Consider the following 23,730-nt stretch of genomic DNA (forward strand, 5'->3'; position numbering starts at 1 on the left):
GGTGGAGCCAATACCTTCTGGGAATCTTGCCTTTGTCATGACTTGTGATTTGTATGAAAGACACAACAGCAACACTGTAACGCAGCCTTCCCCGAGCCTTCTGTACCCATAAACCAGATTCAAATGAAAAATGTACCTGGGGTACCAAATAAGGGCTGTGATTGGCAGCCCCTATGTAGCCCGACAGCCTATGGGAGGCTCCGTTTGGCAGTACACCTGGTTTTTATTCAACCAAAACTTGCCCCCAAGTCAGGAATTCAAAAATAACTCCCTGGTTTGGGGGCACTGAGAGCAACATCCAAGGGGTTGGTGAGCAACATATTGCCCCTGAGCCACTGGTTGGGGATCCCTGCTGTAATGCCTAGGGGATATAAACTAAAGTGCTGGCCGGGCACGGAGAGAAGCCCTCTGGCTATTGGGCAATGCCACACACTTTGCCTTTATTATCACTATCATTTTACCCCTGGGAAAGAAAAAGCCCCCGGCCCCCGGGTGTAGAACATGTGTTTGCTTTATTGCTTTTAAATATTCCAATAGTACAAGAGGGGGCGAGGTACAAACTGGGGGGGTACTTTGGTTATTGCACAGCTACGTGGGGCTAGGAACAGTCTCTGGCTGAGCGCGTCTCCTAGTCGGTAAAGGCACAGAGAGACCCACGGGAAGGGCCCGTCTCATTAAAGGTCTGCCAGCGCTCTCTCCAGGGGGCTGATATCCCAGTAATCTGTCTCCCAACCCAGGAACCAGCCTGTGAATGTGGGGGGCTCAAATCCTTGCTTGATGATGGCAACTGGGGTCCTCTTGTCCCTATTAGCTGGGTCACTCTCAATATACTTGTAGGCTGCAAGGGAAACAAATAGAATCAATGGAACGGAAGGAATGATCTGGGCACACAATAAGCTGTACCCCCATACTGTACTGTCTAAGGGAAACACTATGGCACCTCCTACCCATATGTATAAATACAAATATACAGAGAAGGAATGTTCTGGGCACACAATAAGCTGTACCCCCATACTGTACTGTCTAAGGGAAACACTATGGCACCTCCCTCCCATATGTATAAATACAAATATACAGAGAAGGAGTGTTCTGGGCACACAATAAGCTGTACCCCCATACTGTACTGTCTAAGGGAAACACTATGGCACCCCCTACCCATATGTATAAATACAAATATACAGAGAAGGAATGTTCTGGGCACACAATAAGCTGTACCCCCATACTGTACTGTCTAAGGGAAACACTATGGCACCCCCTACCCATATGTATAAATACAAATATACAGAGAAGGAATGTTCTGGGCACACAATAAGCTGTACCCCCATACTGTACTGTCTAAGGGAAACACTATGGCACCTCCTACCCATATGTATAAATACAAATATACAGAGAAGGAATGTTCTGGGCACACAATAAGCTGTACCCTCATACTGTACTGTCTAAGGGAAACACTATGGCACCTCCCTCCCATATGTATAAATACAAATATACAGAGAAGGAATGTTCTGGGCACACAATAAGCTGTACCCCCATACTGTACTGTCTAAGGGAAACACTATGGCACCTCCCTCCCATATGTATAAATACAAATATACAGAGAAGGAATGCTCTGGGCACACAATAAGCTGTACCCCCATACTGTACTGTCTAAGGGAAACACTATGGTTCTAATATAACAGATATCCATTGTTACTCACCCGATGCTATAGCCTCTTTCTTCTCGTCTTCCTGGGCTTCTTTTCCCACCCAGACAAAGACCTGAGCAAAATGAAGGTATGGTTTATATAAAGCGATACTAACAGTGATACAAACTGGTAGTTATTACCCTGCTAGTGGGTATAAACTATGTGCCCCAAGGCCACTACATGCAATTGGTGGGGCTAAATATAATATTATATTAAGACCCCTTGATAGATTAGGCTAAGGATCCATAGGAAGGCTGGCAGTTCCCGCTCCCAAGCAATCACCTGATCCCAAGTGTCCAACAGCATGACGTCGTCGGTAGCGAGATCATCCTGAGATATTTCTCCTGGAACCTCCTCAATCTAGAAAATAAGAGTTATGGGATGAACCAGTGTTCCGATGGTTCTACAGAACCTTAAGCTTCACAATTCCCTCCCATCATCATTTCTCTAATTCAACGTACAATGAAGCGGCCGGTCTTGTTGGAACAGGCAAACAGACGAGGGGGGTGGGTGTTCAACTTGTCCTTTAGTCTTGCCGAGGTACGGTAATCTGCTTTACCGCCTAGCGCCGCCCAGAAGTCATCTGTAAGCAAATAAGCAGCAACAGATCACCAAAAAAATAAAGGTCGTAGCAAGTGGAAGGACATTAATATATTGTATTGAAGCACAGATGAGCTCTGTATAAACAAACCCCTCTATTTATACGTATCGGACAAGGAGGAACCCAACGCTCACGTACCAGTTTCCTGGCCTTCCAGTATCTCAGACGCAGAGACTCCCAACACCGCCAATAGCTCTTGGGCTCCCTTCTTTTCAGCATCGGTGGAACCTTGGCCAACCCACTGGTAGGCGGCAGAGGGGGTCTTCAGCACAAAGGCATCGTTGGAGTTCAGATTGCTGGCTGTAGAATCCACCTGGGACAGACATATAGTGGTGTTACTACCCCTTATATACTGAACATACTCAGGTAACCAAGAATAGTCATGTTGGGACACTTGAGAGCTCCATGACCTTCATAGGGCCTTCAGAATGAAATAGCTGGGCAACTATGGCCGAGTGGCCTATGGCCAAGCTCATAGAGACCATTCCTCACCTCTACTGCTCTGCTGAACCCAGAGGAGGAAGCACGGACTTGGAACAGGCGGACGTCCGCGTCCTTGGTCTGACCGCCTTCTCTTGAAGTTCCACCTTTGTTGACAATCATGGGCTTCCCACCAAACAGGCTCATTAGATGGGCCGGTTCCTTGCCCTGCACGACCCGCACCTGAAGGTACAGAAACAGGGGAGTTACATTCGGAGGAGACCAGGTCTTCTGTTGGGGCACAAAACCCCAACTGTAGTCTCAATGGGAGAGAAAAATACCAGCTCCGCCAAATGGAGAGATGCGGTACTGCAGCTAATCTGATTTTTATTAGCAGTAAGTTATTACATTGGGAATTCAGCACACTAGGCACATAAACAGATAGAAAATAAATGAAGGGAGGTGCACAGAGTGGCCTCCCAGTAGGGGTAACTGGGGAAATACAGTGCTTAGAATTAATAGGGGGGGCAGGTAGGAGCTGCCATAGTGCAGAGAAGCCGGGGAAGCAGCTACACGTTGGATATTATATGCACAAAACACCTCAGAGAACTGTAGCACAGCCAACCGCAACCCTTGGCTTCCTGCTTGGGAGATACTATAGTTTCGTTTTTACAGATGAGGAAGGAGCCGGGGTCAGAACTATAAGGAAAACGTTATTTTATGGTTTTTCACGTGAAAACCAATGGGTGAAATTCAAGTTAAGGCGAGAACTCTTTAGTTTTGTTTTTACCCATAGAATTCGATAGTTTTCATGTGATAAAAAGTGAGAGATGTTTTTTCACTGAATTGGATCAGACAGAGGGGAAGGTGAGGGGCACATACAGAATGGGGAGACACAGAGGGACCCTGCCCAGACAGAGGGGAAGGTGAGGGGCACATACAGAATGGGGAGACACAGAGGGACCCTGCCCAGACAGAGGGGAAGGCGAGGGGCACATACAGAATGGGGAGACACAGAGGGACCCTGCCCAGACAGAGGGGAAGGTGAGGGGCACATACAGAATGGGGAGACACAGAGGGACCCTGCCCAGACAGAGGGGAAGGCGAGGGGCACATACAGAATGGGGAGACACAGAGGGACCCTGCCCAGACAGAGGGGAAGGTGAGGGGCACATACAGAATGGGGAGACACAGATGGACCCTGCCCAGACAGAGGGGGGGCACATACAGAATGGGGAGACACAGAGGGACCCTGCCCAGACAGAGGGGAAGGTGAGGGGCACATACAGAATGGGGAGACACAGAGGGACCCTGCCCAGACAGAGGGGAAGGTGAGGGGCACATACAGAATGGGGAGACACAGAGGGACCCTGCCCAGACAGAGGGGAAGGTGAGGGGCACATACAGAATGGGGAGACACAGAGGGACCCTGCCCAGACAGAGGGGAAGGTGAGGGGCACATATAGACTGGGGAGACACAGAGGGACCCTGCCCAGACAGAGGGGGGGGGGGCACATACAGAATGGGGAGACACAGAGGGACCCTGCCCAGACAGAGGGGAAGGTGAGGGGCACATACAGAATGGGGAGACACAGAGGGACCCTGCCCAGACAGAGGGGGGGGGGCACATACAGAATGGGGAGACACAGAGGTACCCTGCCCAGACAGAGGGGGGGGCACATACAGAATGGGGAGACACAGAGGGACCCTGCCCAGACAGAGGGAGGGGCACATACAGAATGGGGAGACACAGAGGGACCCTGCCCAGACAGAGGGCAAGGTGAGGGGTACATACAGAATGGGGAGACACAGAGGGACCCTGCCCAGACAGAGGGGAAGGCGAGGGGCACATACAGAATGGGGAGACACAGAGGGACCCTGCCCAGACAGAGGGGAAGGTGAGGGGCACATACAGAATGGGGAGACACAGAGGGACCCTGCCCAGACAGAGGGGAAGGTGAGGGGCACATACAGAATGGGGAGACACAGAGGGACCCTGCCCAGACAGAGGGGGGGGCACATACAGAATGGGGAGACACAGAGGGACCCTGCCCAGACAGAGGGGAAGGCGAGGGGCACATACAGAATGGGGAGACACAGAGGGACCCTGCCCAGGCAGAGGGGAAGGTGAGGGGCACATACAGAATGGGGAGACACAGAGGGACCCTGCCCAGACAGAGGGGAAGGTGAGGGGCACATACAGAATGGGGAGACACAGAGGGACCCTGCCCAGACAGAGGGGAAGGTGAGGGGCACATACAGAATGGAGAGACACAGAGGGACCCTGCCCAGACAGAGGGGAAGGCGAGGGGCACATACAGAATGGGGAGACACAGAGGGACCCTGCCCAGACAGAGGGGAAGGCGAGGGGCACATACAGAATGGGGAGACACAGAGGGACCCTGCCCAGACAGAGGGGAAGGGGAGGGGCACACAGTTGAGGTTCTGCATGTACCAAACAACCAATTCTAATTAATGTGTTATTAATGCTAGTAACCAGAAAATAATGGAAATATAGCCCCACACACACAGATACACAGACACACACACACACACTTTCCATGGACCCTATAAATAAAGCTACTGATTAGGAAGGGAAAGGGTTTGCATTGGAAGACATTACAGGCAGCTCCGGGTCAGAGTCCCGGCTATAGGGAGATAGCGAGGACACTTAACGAGGGAGATTTCCATTTATCAGTACAAAGTGCTGCACAAAGTGAGAATCCACAGCAAAACCCACACGGCTAGTGGTGTTAGTGCCACACAAGCAGATCCGTGCCGCACACACACATGCACTATACCTGCGACCTTGCGCCCTGCAGGGGAAAGAGAGGGGCACAGGGGTAAGGACACCCACTCAAAGCACATTTATTGCACTCAGACTTACCACAATATATGTGTTATTACATAGCACGGGGGGCTGAGGCTCATTGCATGCCATTGGCGTAACTAGTAGGACAACCCCAGGGCCTGCTGGGAGATCTGCCATGATGCCGACAAGGCCCCTGAGCCCAGAAGTAATAGTGTTTGTAGTAAGAATGGGGGCAATGACACCCTTGGACCCTTAAGAAAGTGGTGCTGCATGCAGCAGATGGGCCAAGGTGGCCACATACACCCCTATTGCTTTGGCAAGCTTGCCAAACGAGAAGAACCCTTGAATGGATTGGCCAAATCAGGGCTGAGCTATCATTTGGCACTTGAGCTAACAATCTCAAGCCCTTGAGTGATCACTCACCTTGCTCAGATTGTAAAACCCAACTCTATTAACTCAGGGCCACATTGGGCCTTTGGGCAGTTCCCAGACAGCCCAACACAGTCTTCAGGGTTCTACAGTTTGGCCAATGGAGACACGGACTGGGGTGGGCTTTTCTGTTGGGTGCTACCCGGGGCAGAGGTGCCGGAGCTGGCAGCCAAATGTATAGGGAGAGATATTGAGCCATAGCAGTGCCAATGTGCCGTAGGACAGCCGTAGAGTAGAAGTAGGACACCTCTTGTCTCATACAGATGGCTATACCTTTATCAGGAGTCCAATGTTCACTTCAACCTGGGCGTCAGCATCTTCATGAATCCACTAATCACGTGTAATAAAGCCATATGATAGGTTATCTCGCCAATAACCGACAGCCACTAAAAGCTTTCCATCCCTTCCCAGGCAATATAGAGTCATGGGTTCTTGTCATAAGACTCCGAGCCTCGTGATCCGATTGCCGGTCATAATATGTGCTCTAGAATATTTCTATTATAAATATAAAGGGTCTTATCCTTATTTTATTCTTACTAACGGGGCTCCAGTACTTATTCTGTAAGAGAGGGGGTAACAGTAGCCCAACCAATCAGCTTGCAGACCGTATGGACGGATACCATATGGCCACCTTTCTATTGTTCCACCAGAAGGCCCCAATGAACTGCAGCTCCTTTTCACTTTATGTACTGGCCAACATGGTGCCTGCCCGACCAATGACCAATGACCTCTCTCTCTCTCTCTCTCAACATTCAGCAATGGATGTTGTATATCATTATTTATGCTTTATTATGGAATTTTTCCCCAATACAGGGGCCCAATCTGACCAAAGACACCCATATTGCGTTGCCTATGGAGTCAGCAACCAACCATAAAATGGGACAGTGGCTACCATGTCACAGCCCTGCAAGGCTTCTAGATATACTGTAGGTACGTTCACACCTTGTGTCTCAAACCTTTCTCCTTGTAGAGTGTAAGCTCTTTTGGGCAGGGCTCCCTTCCCCTCCTGTATCGGTTATTGATAGCTTTATATGTTACTCCTTGTAGAGTGTAAGCTCTTTTGGGCAGGGCTCCCTTCCCCTCCTGTATCGGTTATTGATAGCTTACACTCTACAAGGAGTAACATATAAAGCAATCAATAACCGATACAGGAGGGGAAGAGAGCCCTGCCCAAAAGAGCTTACACTCTACAAGGAGTAACATATAAAGCACTTTTGGGCAGGGCTCCCTTCCCCTCCTGTAACGGTTATTGATTGCTTTATATGTTACTCCTTGTAGATTGTAAGCTCTTTTGGGCAGGGCTCCCTTCCCCTCCTGTATCGGTTACTGATTGCTTTATATGTTACTCCTTGTAGATTGTAAGCTCTTTTGGGCAGGGCTCCCTTCCCCTCCTGTATCGGTTACTGATTGCTTTATATGTTACTCCTTGTAGATTGTAAGCTCTTTTGGGCAGGGCTCCCTTCCCCTCCTGTATCGGTTACTGATTGCTTTATATGTTACTCCTTGTAGAGTGTAAGCTCTTTTGGGCAGGGCTCTCTTCCCCTCCTGTATCGGTTACTGATTGCTTTATATGTTACTCCTTGTAGAGTGTAAGCTCTTTTGGGCAGGGCTCTCTTCCCCTCCTGTATCGGTTACTGATTGCTTTATATGTTACTCCTTGTAGATTGTAAGCTCTTTTGGGCAGGGCTCCCTTCCCCTCCTGTATCGGTTACTGATTGCTTTATATGTTACTCCTTGTAGAGTGTAAGCTCTTTTGGGCAGGGCTCCCTTCCCCTCCTGTATCGGTTATTGATTGCTTTATATGTTACTCCTTGTAGATTGTAAGCTCTTTTGGGCAGGGCTCCCTTCCCCTCCTGTATCGGTTACTGATTGCTTTATATGTTACTCCTTGTAGAGTGTAAGCTCTTTTGGGCAGGGCTCTCTTCCCCTCCTGTATCGGTTACTGATTGCTTTATATGTTACTCCTTGTAGAGTGTAAGCTCTTTTGGGCAGGGCCCTCTTCCCCTCCTGTATCGGTTACTGATTGCTTTATATGTTACTCCTTGTAGATTGTAAGCTCTTTTGGGCAGGGCTCCCTTCCCCTCCTGTATCGGTTATTGATTGCTTTATATGTTACTCCTTGTAGAGTGTAAGCTCTTTTGGGCAGGGCTCCCTTCCCCTCCTGTATCGGTTACTGATTGCTTTATATGTTACTCCTTGTAGAGTGTAAGCTCTTTTGGGCAGGGCTCCCTTCCCCTCCTGTATCGGTTACTGATTGCTTTATATGTTACTCCTTGTAGAGTGTAAGCTCTTTTGGGCAGGGCTCCCTTCCCCTCCTGTATTGGTTACTGATTGCTTTATATGTTACTCCTTGTAGAGTGTAAGCTCTTTTGGGCAGGGCTCCCTTCCCCTCCTGTATCGGTTACTGATTGCTTTATATGTTACTCCTTGTAGAGTGTAAGCTCTTTTGGGCAGGGCTCCCTTCCCCTCCTGTATCGGTTACTGATTGCTTTATATGTTACTCCTTGTAGAGTGTAAGCTCTTTTGGGCAGGGCTCCCTTCCCCTCCTGTATTGGTTACTGATTGCTTTATATGTTACTCTGTATGTCCAATGTATGTAACCCACTTATTGTACAGCGCTGTGGGATATGTTGGCGCTTTATAAATAAATGTTAATAATAATACATGCCATGTATTCTATGGAAATATGAATTTAGTGCCATTTATAAGTCACCTGTACTGGGGTCCCGCCAAGCTCCTCGTCCAGCTGGGCGCTCAGGATGGCCGAGGCGGTAACTTCATCCTTTGACGACTCGTCCCCTTGCCTGCAATGGAACAGCCATTAATCACCGCCATTATGGAGTCATAATTTCCCATCACAAAGGAAACAGTGATGCAACAGTCGGATACAGACAGTGCACTCCTTGAAGCAAAGGTCGGCCATTACCATGTGACTACAAACTGCTTTCATAACCGGCCTCAGTGTGACTCATGAGCTTGGATTCCCGGCTAAACCGGTGTAATGGAATGGAATGCCGCTAGTGTGTGACTACTGAAGTTCTTAAAGGGGGTTATTCAACTTTAAATTAACTATTATTATGATGTAGACAGTTCTATTCTGAGGCAAGTTGCAATTGGTCTTCATTATTTATTATTTGCGGTATTTGAATTAGCAGCTCTCCAGTGTAGATTTTGAGCAGCTATCTGGTTGCTAGGCTCCAGTTTAACCTAGAAACCAAGCAGTGGTTTGAAAGAGAGACAGGTATATTGATAGAAGACGGACAAAATAGAAGGATAAGTAATAAAAAAATAAAACTGTAGCTTCACAGAGGAACAGTTTATTGGTCGCCGGGGTCAGAGGAGAAGGAGGAGAAGGAGGAGAAGAAGGAGAAGAAGGAGAAGAAGGAGAAGAAGGAGAAGAAGGAGAAGAAGGAGAAGGAGAAGAAGGAGAAGAAGGAGAAGAAGGAGAAGGAGGAGAAGAAGGAGAAGAAGGAGAAGAAGGAGAAGAAGGAGAAGAAGGAGAAGAAGGAGAAGAAGGAGGAGAAGAAAAAGGAGGAGAAGAAGGAGAAGAAGGAGAAGAAGGAGAAGAAGGAGGAGAAGAAGGAGAAGGAGAAGAAGGCGGCAAATAATTAAAAAACTATACAAAATAAAAAATGAAGACCAATTGAAAAGTTGCTAAGAGTAGGCCATTCTATAACATACTAAAAGTTAACCACTTCTTTAAATAATCAGGTCATTAAAGGGCAAATATTCTATACACTCCCCTGGCCAATAGAAATCAATAGGAAGAGGCCGCGGGCCAATCAGTTAGAAACCAAAGAGTGTCTGACCCCCTTAAGGGAGTTATAAAGGTTACTAATAAGACCACACTGCCCAATAGATATTTAGATGGTATGGAGGGCACCCTCTATGAATAGAAGTCACGAAAGAGCAATAACAGAGGCTCATGGGAAAAGTGGCCCTTGCTCTGCAGACCCCAGGTGTCCCATAGTGATGGCTAAAGCAAGTTTGGGATAAAAAGATATAAATGCACAGAGAGTAACTCTAAATTGCATAAAGAATTAAAAACAAAACCATGTCCCTTTAACAGCTGGCTTTATTTACCAGGAAACACCCCCGCCCCTTTATGGGGCACAGTCAGTGAAAAACTGCTGGTCACGCTGGCGGAAAGAGAAAGTAAAAGTGATGCGAGGGTGCCATCTAGTGACAGTTACGCACAGACACCGCTCTAACCAGGGTAACTGGAATGCACAGACTTGGCACATCTGATTGGCTACCTAGAGCGGGGTCAAGTAGCATTGCTTCCCGCTATGGCAGCCAATTGGCAACCAGGATGGGACGTTTACATTGATTAGTTTTCCCCTGGTATGCAAGATAGCAGCCATCAACTGCTAATATAATGATGCTTAAACAATGACACCTGCTGGTTATTTTGGCCACATGCCTACTGGCGGCTGAATATACATTTCCTGAGAAAAGCAAAGTCTTGTGATCTGATCCAGCAGCAGCAGCACGCTTAACTTGGCTGGGCTCCCTATAGTATATATAGCTCCGTATAGTATATAAAGCTCCGTATAGTATATAGAGCTCCGTATAGTTAGCCCCCATAGCATATATAGCTCCCTATAGTATATAGAGCTCCCTATAGTTAGCCTCCTATAGTATATAAGTATAGCTCCCTATAGTTAGGCTCCTATAGTATACACAGTATAGCTCCCTATAGTATATATAGCTCCCTATAGTTAGCCCCAATAGCATATAGAGGTTCATATAGCATATAGAGGTCCCTATAATTAGCCCCCTATAGTATATATAGCTCCCTATAGTTACCCCCCCCCCATAGCATATATAGCTCCCTATAGCATATTTAGGTCCCTATAGTTAGCCCCCTATAGTATATATAGCTCCCTATAGTATATATAGCTCCCTATAGTTAGCCCCCATAGCATATATAGCTCCCTATAGCATATATAGGTCTATATAGCATATAGAGGTCCCTATAGTTAGCCCCCTATAGTATATATAGCTCCCTATATTTACCCCCCCCCCATAGCATATATAGCTCCCTATAGCATATATAGGTCCCTATAGTTAGCCCCCTATAGTATATATATAGCTCCCTATAGTAAGCCCCTTATAGTATATATATAGCTCCCTATAGTAAGCCCCTTATAGTATATATATAGCTCCCTATAGTAAGCCCCTTATAGTATATATATAGCTCCCTATAGTTAGCCCCCATATCATATATAACTCCCTATAGCATATAGAGGTCCCTATAGTATATATACCCCCCTATACTTAGCCCCCCTATAGTATATATAGCTCCCTATAGCTACCCCACTATAGTATATATAGCTCCCTATAGTATATATAGCAAAAAAAAGCATGACATTGCCTCAGCTGGGACAAGGGCTGGGAAAGGTTTGGTGGTCAGACGAGACCAAGTGCTTTTTGGCCAACATTCAAAGCAATGTGTGGTTCAAATCTACAACTGCCCACCTCCCACTAATACCTGTGGTAAAGGATAGTGGTGGTAGCACCAAGCTGTGAGGCTGCTTTTCAACAGAAGAGGCCATGATCTTCTTAAGCAGAATGAAAAATGGATGGTGGGAAATACTGGAGACCCATGTTGAACCCAAAGAGATGGTCAAATTAACCATGGAGGGTCAAGAGATTCCCACAATGCAATACCCTACCATGTGTAGATGATCTGGCCTTGTTTTCCGCCGTGCTTATAATTATACAGAATGATGTAGCTGTCTCCACCATAAAACTGGCCGTAAAGGGATTTAGAAACAGGAACTTTCTTGCAGTCTTCAATACGCCAAATCTGGTAAAATAACAAATGATCATCTTGTGGGTCATGAAGTGCACGATTCCCAACTGCCCCCTAGTGACTGAAGGTAAGAAGACCAATCAATGGATTCTGATCATGGCATTAAAACTCACCTGTTTTTGGCCAGATCCATCATCCACCATGCCGTGCTGGGCAGCCATGGCCGGGGATTCGTGTAGACCACTGACGTCGAAAGGCACATTTTCAATTTTGGCGATGTGGTGGGGGACGTAGGCAACACCCATGCCCTCGGTGGCCTCCTTGTCTTTCCAATTCTTGAAGAACTGTTTGAACAGGGGAGTCTCGCCATTCTCTGGCAACACTTGGACCTGCGGGAAAATAGAGAATATTGTAACCCTGACACAAGAACCAATGAAAACCCAAACAGAAGGGTCTACAGCAGCTTGGACCAACCAGTGGCTCAATCATTTCAACGTTGCTCCTGGTGGCCTCTAGACAGGCGCTTATTTTTGAATGGAGGAGGCAAGTATAAAGACAAACAGAGCCTCCTGTAGGCTGCCAGTCCGTATAGGGGCTGCCAGTTAACCAATCACAGCCCTGATTTGGTACCCCCAGGTACATTTTTCATGCCTTTGTTGCTCCCCAACTCTTGAATGTGGTTCATGGGTAAGAAAGGTTGGGGACACCTGGTCTACAGCAATAGTTCTTGGACCTTTTTTGGTTTGAGGTCCCCTAAAGGATCAACATGTGGTATTGGTAACAAAGCTATGGATATAAGTAATGCAAATCAATGCTGGTTTGGGAGCCTGGCATTACAAAGCCAGGAGATGCCAGGACCCACCTGAGTTTGCTTTGGGTAGCCCATCTTGGAAATGAATTCAGTGGCAGTCTTTAGTGCAGCTTTCTTCTCTTCCATGTTGGCATTCCTTCCTAGAGACATAGGTTAAAATGTTAGGACACTGATGTGGGTCTAGATACTCCGAATCCCCAGACACCCACAATATGCCTTCACGAATACAAACCTTTCCATACAAAGATCTTTCCATCTGAGCCGTGATCAAGTACAAAGCAGTCATCTGAGTTGAGGGCCGCCTGGGTGAAGGGGTTTTGATCTGCCACTAGAGACACCGTCATGGCACCCTTTCCATCAGAGACCTTGTAAGGTGGAAAAGGAGAGGTTAAATCCATAGAGAAAGCTTCACATTCAAAGACCCTTTAGGCTACTACACACACAGTTAACCTCAATTTGCAACTAAACACAAATAAATACTAATATATAATCTATATATATATCTCATGTATTCTTTCAGCTTTGGCACATGTATATTTAAAGTTTCAGACCACATGGATGAACAAATATAGTGAACATTCCATTCCATGTATAATACCCCAGAACACACGGTAGAATAAATACAGGACCAATATTCCAGAATATGCATAATACCCCAGAATTGGCACTGTATTTATCCTGCTGTGGGTTCTGGGGTATTATACATGGAATTGGCACTGTATTTATCCTGCTGTGGGTTCTGGGGTATTATACATGGAATTGGCACTGTATTTATCCCGCTGTGGGTTCTGGGGTATTATACATGGAATTGGCACTGTATTTATCCTGCTGTGGGTTCTGGGGTATTATACATGGAATTGGCACTGTATTTATCCTGCTGTGGGTTCTGGGGTATTATACATGGAATTGGCACTGTATTTATCCTGCTGTGTGTTCTGGGGTATTATACATGGAATTGGCCCTGTATTTATCCCGCTGTGGGTTCTGGGGTATTATACATGGAATTGGCACTGTATTTATCCTGCTTTGAGTTCTGGGGTATTATACATGGAATTGGCACTGTTTTTATCCCGCTGTGGGTTCTGGTGTATTATACATGGAATTGGCTCTGTATTTATCCTGCTGTGGGTTCTGGGGTATTATACATGGAATTGGCACTGTATTTATCCTGCTGTGGGTTCTGGGGTATTATACATGGAATTGGCACTGTATTTATCCTGCTGTGGGTTCTGGGGTATTATACATGGAATTGGCACTGTATTTATCCTGCTGTGGGTTCTGGGGTATTATACATGGAATTGGCACTGTATTTATCCTGCTGTGGGTTCTGGGGTATTATACATGGAATTGGCACTGTATTTATCCTGCTGTGGGTTCTGGGGTATTATACATGGAATTGGCACTGTATTTATCCTGCTGTGGGTTCTGGGGTATTATACATGGAATTGGCACTGTATTTATCCTGCTGTGGGTTCTGGTGTATTATACATGGAATTGGCACTGTATTTATCCTGCTGTGGGTTCTGGGGTATTATACATGGAATTGGCACTGTATTTATCCTGCTGTGGGTTCTGGGGTATTATACATGGAATTGGCACTGTATTTATCCTGCTGTGGGTTCTGGGGTATTATACATGGAATTGGCGCTGTATTTATCCTGCTGTGGGTTCTGGGGTATTATACATGGAATTGGCACTGTATTTATCCTGCTTTGAGTTCTGGGGTATTATACATGGAATTGGCACTGTATTTATCCCGCTGTGGGTTCTGGTGTATTATACATGGAATTGGCACTGTATTTATCCTGCTGTGGGTTCTGGTGTATTATACATGGAATTGGCACTGTATTTATCCTGCTGTGGGTTCTGGGGTATTATACATGGAATTGGCACTGTATTTATCCTGCTGTGGGTTCTGGGGTATTATACATGGAATTGGCGCTGTATTTATCCTGCTGTGGGTTCTGGGGTATTATACATGGAATTGGCGCTGTATTTATCCTGCTGTGGGTTCTGGGTATTATACATGGAATTGGCACTGTATTTATCCTGCTGTGTGTTCTGGGGTATTATACATGGAATTGGCCCTGTATTTATCCCGCTGTGGGTTCTGGTGTATTATACATGGAATTGGCTCTGTATTTATCCTGCTGTGGGTTCTGGGGTATTACAGTGCCAATTCCATGTATAATACCCCAGAACCCACAGCACGTTTTTTAATGAACAAAGCTGACCCAATATCATGAAAAAATAACAAAGCAATTAGAGAACAATGAGCCCATCTGTAAGGAAATGTGTCCCTGTGGGTTGGGGGAAGGCTTCGCCCCAGTACAAGCAGCTCTACAGCCAGAGGTGACCTATTGGGTTAGAACATAATCTACTTATTCATTTAAATGGTTTAAGTGTCTTTCCTCATAAAGGAAGAAATAACAATACCAGTTTATATTGCCATCGCTCTGTAACCTGTGAGATCGCTTGAGGGACACGCTGGCTTGGGCTCTTACCTTATAAAGCTTTGCAAGTTTCCTGTTGGAAGCATCGGCTTTAATATCATCCGCTGGTCCCTCTGGCAAATCTGGCTTCTGTCCCAGAACCTAGGAGAAATCACAGCAGGAGAGTTGAATCAGTGCCAGCGTGTCGCTGCTTTATAAACTCTCTATTGCTCAGAACCCCAAAAGAGAAAAGAGGGGGGATACAAACATCATGATGGTCTGGACTGGGATTCCAAATAGGCCCTGGCATTGCAAGTACCCAGAGGCCCAAACAGCCCCAATAAATAGTGACTGTCTGTGGCACCTTACAGCCCCCCTGGCATTCCCAGTACCCAGAGGCACAAACAGACCCCCCAGCCCAATAAATAGTGACTGTCTGTGGCACCTTACAGCCCCCCTGGCATTCCCAGTACCCAGAGCACAAACAGCCCCCCAGCCCAATAAATAGTGAGTGTCTATGGCACCTTACAGCCCCCCTGGCATTCCCAGTACCCAGACGCACAAACAGCCCCCCCAGCCCAATAAATAGTGACTGTCTGTGGCACCTTACAGCCCCCCTGGCATTCCCAGTACCCAGAGGCACAAACAGCCCCAATAAATAGTGAGTGTCTGTGGCACCTTACAGCCCCCCTGGCATTCCCAGTACCCAGAGGCACAAACAGCCCCCCCAGCCCAATAAATAGTGACTGTCTGTGGCACCTTACAGCCCCCCTGGCATTCCCAGTACCCAGAGGCACAAACAGCCCCCCAGCCCAATAAATAGTGACTGTCTGTGGCACCTTACAGCCCCCCTGGCATTCCCAGTACCCAGAGGCACAAACAGCCCCCCCAGCCCAATAAATAGTGACTGTCTGTGGCACCTTACAGCCCCCCTGGCATTCCCAGTACCCAGAGGCACAAACAGCCCCCCAGCCCAATAAATAGTGACTGTCTGTGGCACCTTACAGCCCCCCTGGCATTCCCAGTACCCAGAGGCACAAACAGCCCCCCCAGCCCAATAAATAGTGACTGTCTGTGGCACCTTACAGCCCCCCTGGCATTCCCAGTACCCAGAGGCACAAACAGCCCCCCCCCAGCCCAATAAATAGTGACTGTCTGTGGCACCTTACAGCCCCCTGGCATTCCCAGTACCCAGAGGCACAAACAGCCCCCCCAGCCCAATAAATAGTGACTGTCTGTGGCACCTTACAGCCCCCCCGGCATTCCCAGTACCCAGAGGCACAAACAGCCCCCCCAGCCCAATAAATAGTGAGTGTCTATGGCATCTTACAGCAGCCCCCCTGGCATTTGCCAGAACCCACAGATTGCCAGTCCAGGCCTGGAGTCAGAGAAAGTGGCACAGGTAAATGGACGAGCCAATAACTGCGTAGATATCATTCTAGGATGTATTCCTAAAGACTCACCAGCAGGGGGCACACCAACCAGCTGAGGGAAGTGCCTTGAATATACAGATATTTGCAAGTGACATACCCAAGTTTCCTCCCAGCCCCGAGGCCAAGGGCCCTGCATGGCAGAAGGATAATCTGCTATTAAAAGTTATGAGGCTTGACACCTTCATTGTGAGCGAGGGATTTATTAAATAATTGCATCACTCAGCATGGTTTCTAGCTACTGCCTGCCGTGTAGGGCACAGAAAGCTGGAATTAAGGGCAGGGGGCCACATGGAGGACAGAGAATACAGGGTGCACAGAATGGAACAGGCCAGGGCTGCACCCATTGTGACGTCGCAGCTTTACCTATCAAGGTGAAGCAGATCTGTGCAAGACATGGATTTGGCTAATGGCACAAGGGCCGGGGGATAAACACCGGCCCCTACACTGGCACCCTGTGTCTCCCCCCGAAGCCATTGCTTTGGGCCGGTACAAGCACTCAGGCCCCCCCACCCTTCCCGAGACTACTGGCTACACTTAATTTATAGTGTTGCCACCCCCCTCCGGGGAGCCACGTCCCCCAGTGGTTTCTCAGTAACAGAGCTGGGCACCATAAGCTCCTCTTTCCCCCACAAATGCCAATCAAAGTGGGGCACGTGCTCTCAGAGAGCCAAAAGAAACCCCAAACTCTCCAACTATGCAAACCTCAACTGCACGTCTCTATTTACAGCACCGAGGCCCAGAAGGGGTCTCTTTTTTTTTCTTATTTCTATAATCGGAGCAGTAAAATAAATAAATACACTCAAAATGAGTTCAAGATGTTGAAGCCTGGGTAAAAAAAACAAAAAAAAAAAAGATGCACAATGGACTTGAATTTTAGAACCTCCAGGTTTATCAGTATTTGGAGATTACAGATGGGGACGGTGGTGCTCAAACTCAGGACCTGGGGCCATGGCAGAGCAATAAATAAGATTATAATAGTTTTAATTAAACTGGGCACTAAAACTGGCTTGTAAAGCAGTTTATAAAGAGCTCCAAAGATGGTAAAAAGTAATTGGTGCCGTGCAAGATGGAGCTGGCAATCCTGGGCCAAGGGCGGCAATGCTGGGTCAGTGCTGGCAACCCTATAGGAAGTTACCAGGGCTGCCATCAGGGGGCAGAGTAGACCCCAAGATGGAAAAATGAGATTAGTGGGTTGTGAGGCTTGTGCAAGAGTAGGTAGGTTGTGGGCAGAGGTTTAGCATGGGGAGTGGCTGGGTGGCATTTTTTTCATTCAGGTCCAATTTTACTTGTTGGCAGAGTTCACCCACCAGGGGGCCCAGGTGAGCAGAGGGCCAATAATTGGGGGGAGAACTGCTAACTTGGTAGTATGGGGGCACCATTATTACTGACGGTGGCTAATTAACAGCTCTGGGCACTAAAACTGGCTTGTAAAGCAGTTTATAAAGAGCTCCAAAGATGGTAAAAAGTAACTGGTGCCGTGCAAGATGGAGCTGGCAATGCTGGGCCAATGGTGGCAATGCTGGGTCAGTGCTGGCAACCCTATAGGAAGTTACCAGGGCTGCCATCAGGGGGTAAGGTGGTCCCTGCAGTCAGGGGGGTCCTTGGCAGAGGAGACTCCAAGATGGAAAAATGAGATTAGTGGGTTTTGGAAAGGGGTGAGGCTTGTGCAAGAGTAGGTGGGATGTCCACCCACCAGGGGGCCCAGGTGACCAGAGGGCAATAATTGGGAAGAGCATGGCTAGCTTGGTAGTATGGGGGCACCATTATTACTGATGACGGCCCTGGAAGTAACTAAGCTCTTTTTGGAGGTGGGACAGGGAGGAGGGGGTACTGCAATGAACAATGGGTTTGGATTAACATCACATTTAAAACCGCTTATGTGGCAGTGGCTAATGGCCCATATAGGACAGGCCGTGGTATAAGCAATCACCTCAATCATTTTCTCTCTCTCCATCCCTTCTTCCACCACATACAACTTGGATCTTCCGTTCCTTTCCGTGTCCCGGATGCCCTTGGCAACTGCCGTGGCTCTCAGTTTCTCAAACTGGTTGGATTTCGACCCAAACCATTGGTAGATTTCCTGTAATTAAACCACATGTGAGTTAAACCGGGACGTCCCAATTGTACACGTCAACAGGGACCACCAGAAACTACAGCCTTGTCCCAACTCTACAGAAAGGCATTATGGAATATTGGGATAGGACCCTCAGATCAAGATGTAACTTTTGGCCGGGGCGGGGGGAATATTAGTCTGAAAACATGACTCCTTTTAAGTTTGCACAGAAATATCCACTTCTTGTTACAGGTATCCGATTCCTTATCCGGAAACCCATTATCCAGAAAGCTCCAAATTACGCAAAGCCTGTCTCCCATAGACTCCATTTTAATCAAATAATACAGAATTTTAAAACTGATTTCCTTTTCTCTGTAATAATAAAACAGTACCTGTACTTGATCCCAACTAAGATATAATTACCCCTTATTGGGGGCAGAACAGCCCTATTGGGTTTATTTAATGGTTAAATGATTCCCTTTTCTCTGTAATAATAAAACAGTACCTGTACTTGATCCCAACTAAGATATAATTACCCCTTATTGGGGCAGAACAGCCCTATTGGGTTTATTTAATGGTTAAATGATTCCCTTTTCTCTGTAATAATAAAACAGTACCTGTACTTGATCCCAACTAAGATATAATTACCCCTTATTGGGGGCAGAACAGCCCTATTGGGTTTATTTCATGGTTAAATGATTCCCTTTTCTCTGTAATAATAAAACAGTACCTGTACTTGATCCCAACTAAGATATAATTACCCCTTATTGGGGCAGAACAGCCCTATTGGGTTTATTTAATGGTTAAATGATTTCCTTTTCTCTGTAATAATAAAACAGTACCTGTACTTGATCCCAACTAAGATATAATTACCCCTTATTGGGGCAGAACAGCCCTATTGGGTTTATTTAATGGTTAAATGATTCCCTTTTCTCTGTAATAATAAAACAGTACCTGTACTTGATCCCAACTAAGATATAATTACCCCTTATTGGGGGCAGAACAGCCCTATTGGGTTTATTTAATGGTTAAATGATTTCCTTTTCTCTGTAATAATAAAACAGTACCTGTACTTGATCCCAACTAAGATATAATTACCCCTTATTGGGGGCAGAACAGCCCTATTGGGTTTATTTAATGGTTAAATGATTTCCTTTTCTCTGTAATAATAAAACAGTACCTGTACTTGATCCCAACTAAGATATAATTACCCCTTATTGGGGGCAGAACAGCCCTATTGGGTTTATTTAATGGTTAAATGATTTCCTTTTCTCTGTAATAATAAAACAGTACCTGTACTTGATCCCAACTAAGATATAATTACCCCTTATTGGGGGCAGAACAGCCCTATTGGGTTTATTTCATGGTTAAATGATTCCCTTTTCTCTGTAATAATAAAACAGTACCTGTACTTGATCCCAACTAAGATATAATTACCCCTTATTGGGGCAGAACAGCCCTATTGGGTTTATTTAATGGTTAAAGGATTCCCTTTTCTCTGTAATAATAAAACAGTACCTGTACTTGATCCCAACTAAGATATAATTACCCCTTATTGGGGGCAGAACAGCCCTATTGGGTTTATTTCATGTTTTATTGATTTTTTTAGTAAACTTAAGGTATGTACCTGTACTCATGTGACTCAAGCCACAGAAGCCCTACAGCCCACTTCTCATTGCAGAAAACACTTACATTCCCAAGGTCGAGAATAAAGCAGTCTCCTTGATTGAAGCTGTCCCAGTTCACGGGAACCTCGGTGGCTCTAACAACACGGCGGCCTTTCACCTGGAGGAGTCGCTTAATGTCTACCTCATTTGGTACCACGTGCGTGAAACCTGAAGCCACGCCTCCAGCCTTAAATCAAAGGATTGAAGCGTAAGGTTTTATCGGTGGGTTCTAACTTCCCTTGAAAGAAGAACTCGGAGAAGGAATGTTCTGGGCACACAATAAGCTGTACCCCCATACTGTACTGTCTAAGGGAAACACTATGACACCCCCTACCCATATGTATAAATACAAATATACAGAGAAGGAATGTTCTGGGCACACAATAAGCTGTACCCCCATACTGTACTGTCTAAGGGAAACACTATGGCACCCCCTACCCATATGTATAAATACAAATATACAGAGAAGGAATGGTCTGGGCACACAATAAGCTGTACCCTCATACTGTACTGTCTAAGGGAAACACTATGGCACCTCCCTCCCATATGTATAAATACAAATATACAGAGAAGGAATGTTCTGGGCACACAATAAGCTGTACCCCCATACTGTACTGTCTAAGGGAAACACTATGGCACCCCCTACCCATATGTATAAATACAAATATACAGAGAAGGAATGTTCTGGGCACACAATAAGCTGTACCCCCATACTGTACCGTCTAAGGGAAACACTATGGCACCTCCCTCCCATATGTATAAATACAAATATACAGAGAAGGAATGTTCTGGGCACACAATAAGCTGTACCCCCATACTGTACTGTCTAAGGGAAACACTATGGCACCTCCCTCCCATATGTATAAATACAAATATACAGAGAAGGAATGTTCTGGGCACACAATAAGCTGTACCCCCATACTGTACTGTCTAAGGGAAACACTATGGCACCCCCTACCCATATGTATAAATACAAATATACAGAGAGGGAATGTTCTGGGCACACAATAAGCTGTACCCCCATACTGTACTGTCTAAGGGAAACACTATGGCACCTCCCTCCCATATGTATAAATACAAATATACAGAGAAGGAATGTTCTGGGCACACAATAAGCTGTACCCCCATACTGTACTGTCTAAGGGAAACACTATGGCACCCCCTACCCATATGTATAAATACAAATATACAGAGAGGGAATGTTCTGGGCACACAATAAGCTGTACCCCCATACTGTGGACAAGTTGAAAAGTATACATTCTGTACTGCCTAAGGGAAGCAATACGGTTGCACAACCATTCTTAAAGCTCTGCATTCCTCTCCACCTTGTATTTGATGCCAGGCTTGAAGTATCCCAAGAATGTGGAGGACTCATATCCTTGAACTTCCCGGTTCTGGATGGGCTGTCCTCCTAGATGGTCGTCCATTTGCACTGTGAAAATGGCAGCCGATCCACTTTCATCCTGAGTGCACTCATCCCCTGAGATAAAAGGGACAGAACAAACCAACGTAAAAATAAAGACACCCAAAACATGGGGTGGCCACGTAGACAATGATGGCCTTCTAAAGGTGGCCATACACCTTCAGATCTGCTCGCTTGGCAATGTCGCCAAGCGAGCGGATCTTCTCCCGATATCCCCAACTACGTGTGGGCTCTATCGGGAGAATCCAGGCTAATTAGATGGCCCTGGGGCCAAACGATCGAATTATAACGGTGGGTACAGACAAAGTTGGTCCGGGGACCACATCAACGAGCCAATGCGGTCCCCAATCCAATTAGATTTTTTAACCTGCCCAATCGATATCTGGTCGATTTCAGGCCAGATATCGGTCGGGCAGGCCCATCGGTAGTGCCCATACACGGGCCAATTAGCTGCTGAATCGGTCTAAGGGACCTTAAAAGGTCCCCATACACGTTGAGATTCACTCGCTTGGTGAGATCGCCAAGCGAGCAGATTTTCACCCGATATCCCCACCTACGGGTGGGGGATAACCTGGGGCCAAACGATGATTTATATTGGCGGCAATGGGGCAGTCGGTTTGGGGACCGCATCAACTAGCTGATACCGACTGAATTTTCTAACCTGCCCGATCGATATTTGCCCAATTTCAGGCCAGATATCGGTCGGGCAGGCCCGTCGGTAGTGCCCATACACGGGCCGATTAGCTGCCGAATCAGTCTAAGGGACCCATATCGGCAGCTAGAATCGGCCCGTGTATGGGGGCTTAGGTCCCATCCTGTTTCTGATTGGCCGATAAGCCTCTACCAATGAGATTCAAGCAAATGAATACAATTGCTCTTTACTGGAGTTCCAGTAACACAGGAGGGGGTGTAGATACCCATATGCCCTATATACAGGGAATCACACTTCTCTTTGTTTCCCAGGCAAGTTTCCTCTTTTGATTACAATAAAGATCTAATTATTTTATTAATATTGTCCTGTCTCCAGTTGTCATAAAAAAAAAAAAAAAAAAAAAAAGGGAAATGAAAATTAAAGGGGAAGTTAAACGTGCTTACCTAGCCAGTAGTGAAGATCGTACTGTAGGTTCCCAGAGCGAGTCTTGATGGTGCTGAGTACAAGGTAGGCATCCCCGGTGAAGAAGGATCCATATTGATTCTGAGGAACGGCCACCAAATCGAATTTCTCCACTCTCCATACTTGGAGCCCCGGGGCCTTTCCGGCTTTCTCGAACTCGGGATGGTCAACCACCATTTCTGAAGGCTGGGTGGGAAGGAAGAAAGAACGTGCGCTAAAAATGGGGTCCTACTAACGCCCTACTTCCTAACCTTGGGGAATGTTGTTGGCCTACAACTCCCATCATGCTTGAACTTGATTAGAAATGAAGAATGGTGGGAGGTGTAGTCCTGCAACACGAGAAAGGCATGAAACCCCATAGGAACGACAGTCCCAGAGCCCCTGAGCTTACAATTTAAAAAGGTCCTTCACTATTTTGAAGATACGGAAACTTGTAGGGCCAACAGTTGGGTTCAATGGTGGACCAACCAGGCCACTAGAGGGAACAGGTTGCTGCAACACATTAAAGAAGGGGTCCCCAAACTACGGGCCTCCCAAGGTCATTTACCAGCCCCCTCCCCTGCTGCGCTGGGGCCAAGGACCACGTTGAGGCAGACGGGTAGTAGCCGGGATAAGGACACAGCGGGGGCCATAGTTTGAGGACTAACTATAGTCCAGCCCCCCAATAGTCTGAGGGACCGTGAACTAGCCCTCTGTTTAAAAAGTTTGAGGACCCCTGCATTAAAGGGACAGTATACTCTGTAACATAAGTTCACATTGACATTGGTATATGTTGTTTTACCTTAGCTATGCATTGCAAATGTGAACGGGAGCTGCCATACTGGATAAGCTTAAGACCCTACTGGGGGAACAGGGACCAACTTGCCTTTGGCTTTACCAAACAGATCTTATTATTAAGGTCAATGGCATATAAGTTGAGTTACCAAGAGGGATGCACCGAACCCACTTTTTTGGGTTTGGCTGAACCCACCCTGATGGATTCTGCTGAATATGCTTATTTGGGTTTGGTGGATTCGGCCAAAACCGAATCCTTCAAAAAAAGGCTGGACTCGGCCCGAATCCCGAACTGAATCTGGGAATTGGTACATCCCT

The 23,730-nt window shown here is 46.7% G+C and overlaps 1 protein-coding gene across 7 annotated transcripts in view; it reads right to left on the reverse strand.

Annotated features, from left to right (window-relative positions):
- Nucleotides 1-493: 493 nt before the first annotated feature.
- Nucleotides 494-23,730, reverse strand: part of gsn (gelsolin) — a 40,056-nt gene continuing 16,819 nt past the window's right edge. For 3 of the 7 annotated variants that reach the window (XM_031890468.1, XM_031890466.1, XM_031890469.1), the window contains 17 exons: nt 22,620-22,824; nt 21,427-21,581; nt 20,127-20,288; nt 18,312-18,461; nt 15,021-15,110; nt 12,749-12,881; nt 12,568-12,656; nt 11,879-12,094; nt 11,626-11,759; nt 8,661-8,751; nt 5,508-5,522; nt 2,779-2,949; nt 2,425-2,599; nt 2,147-2,268; nt 1,968-2,045; nt 1,698-1,758; nt 494-838 (listed from right to left, as the gene is read on the reverse strand). In XM_031890468.1, the coding sequence (XP_031746328.1) occupies nt 675-838; nt 1,698-1,758; nt 1,968-2,045; nt 2,147-2,268; nt 2,425-2,599; nt 2,779-2,949; nt 5,508-5,522; nt 8,661-8,751; nt 11,626-11,759; nt 11,879-12,094; nt 12,568-12,656; nt 12,749-12,881; nt 15,021-15,110; nt 18,312-18,461; nt 20,127-20,288; nt 21,427-21,581; nt 22,620-22,815 (2,202 nt within the window). In that variant the 5' untranslated portion in view covers nt 22,816-22,824 and the 3' untranslated portion in view covers nt 494-674. The remainder of the gene's footprint in view (nt 839-1,697; nt 1,759-1,967; nt 2,046-2,146; nt 2,269-2,424; nt 2,600-2,778; nt 2,950-5,507; nt 5,523-8,660; nt 8,752-11,625; nt 11,760-11,878; nt 12,095-12,567; nt 12,657-12,748; nt 12,882-15,020; nt 15,111-18,311; nt 18,462-20,126; nt 20,289-21,426; nt 21,582-22,619; nt 22,825-23,730) is intronic. The other 4 variants (XM_031890470.1, XM_031890467.1, XM_031890471.1 and 1 more) reach the window with 2 other exon arrangements.

This window comes from Xenopus tropicalis, chromosome 8 (genome assembly GCF_000004195.4).
Source record: "Xenopus tropicalis strain Nigerian chromosome 8, UCB_Xtro_10.0, whole genome shotgun sequence".
In the NCBI taxonomy this organism is placed as follows: domain Eukaryota; kingdom Metazoa; phylum Chordata; class Amphibia; order Anura; family Pipidae; genus Xenopus; species Xenopus tropicalis.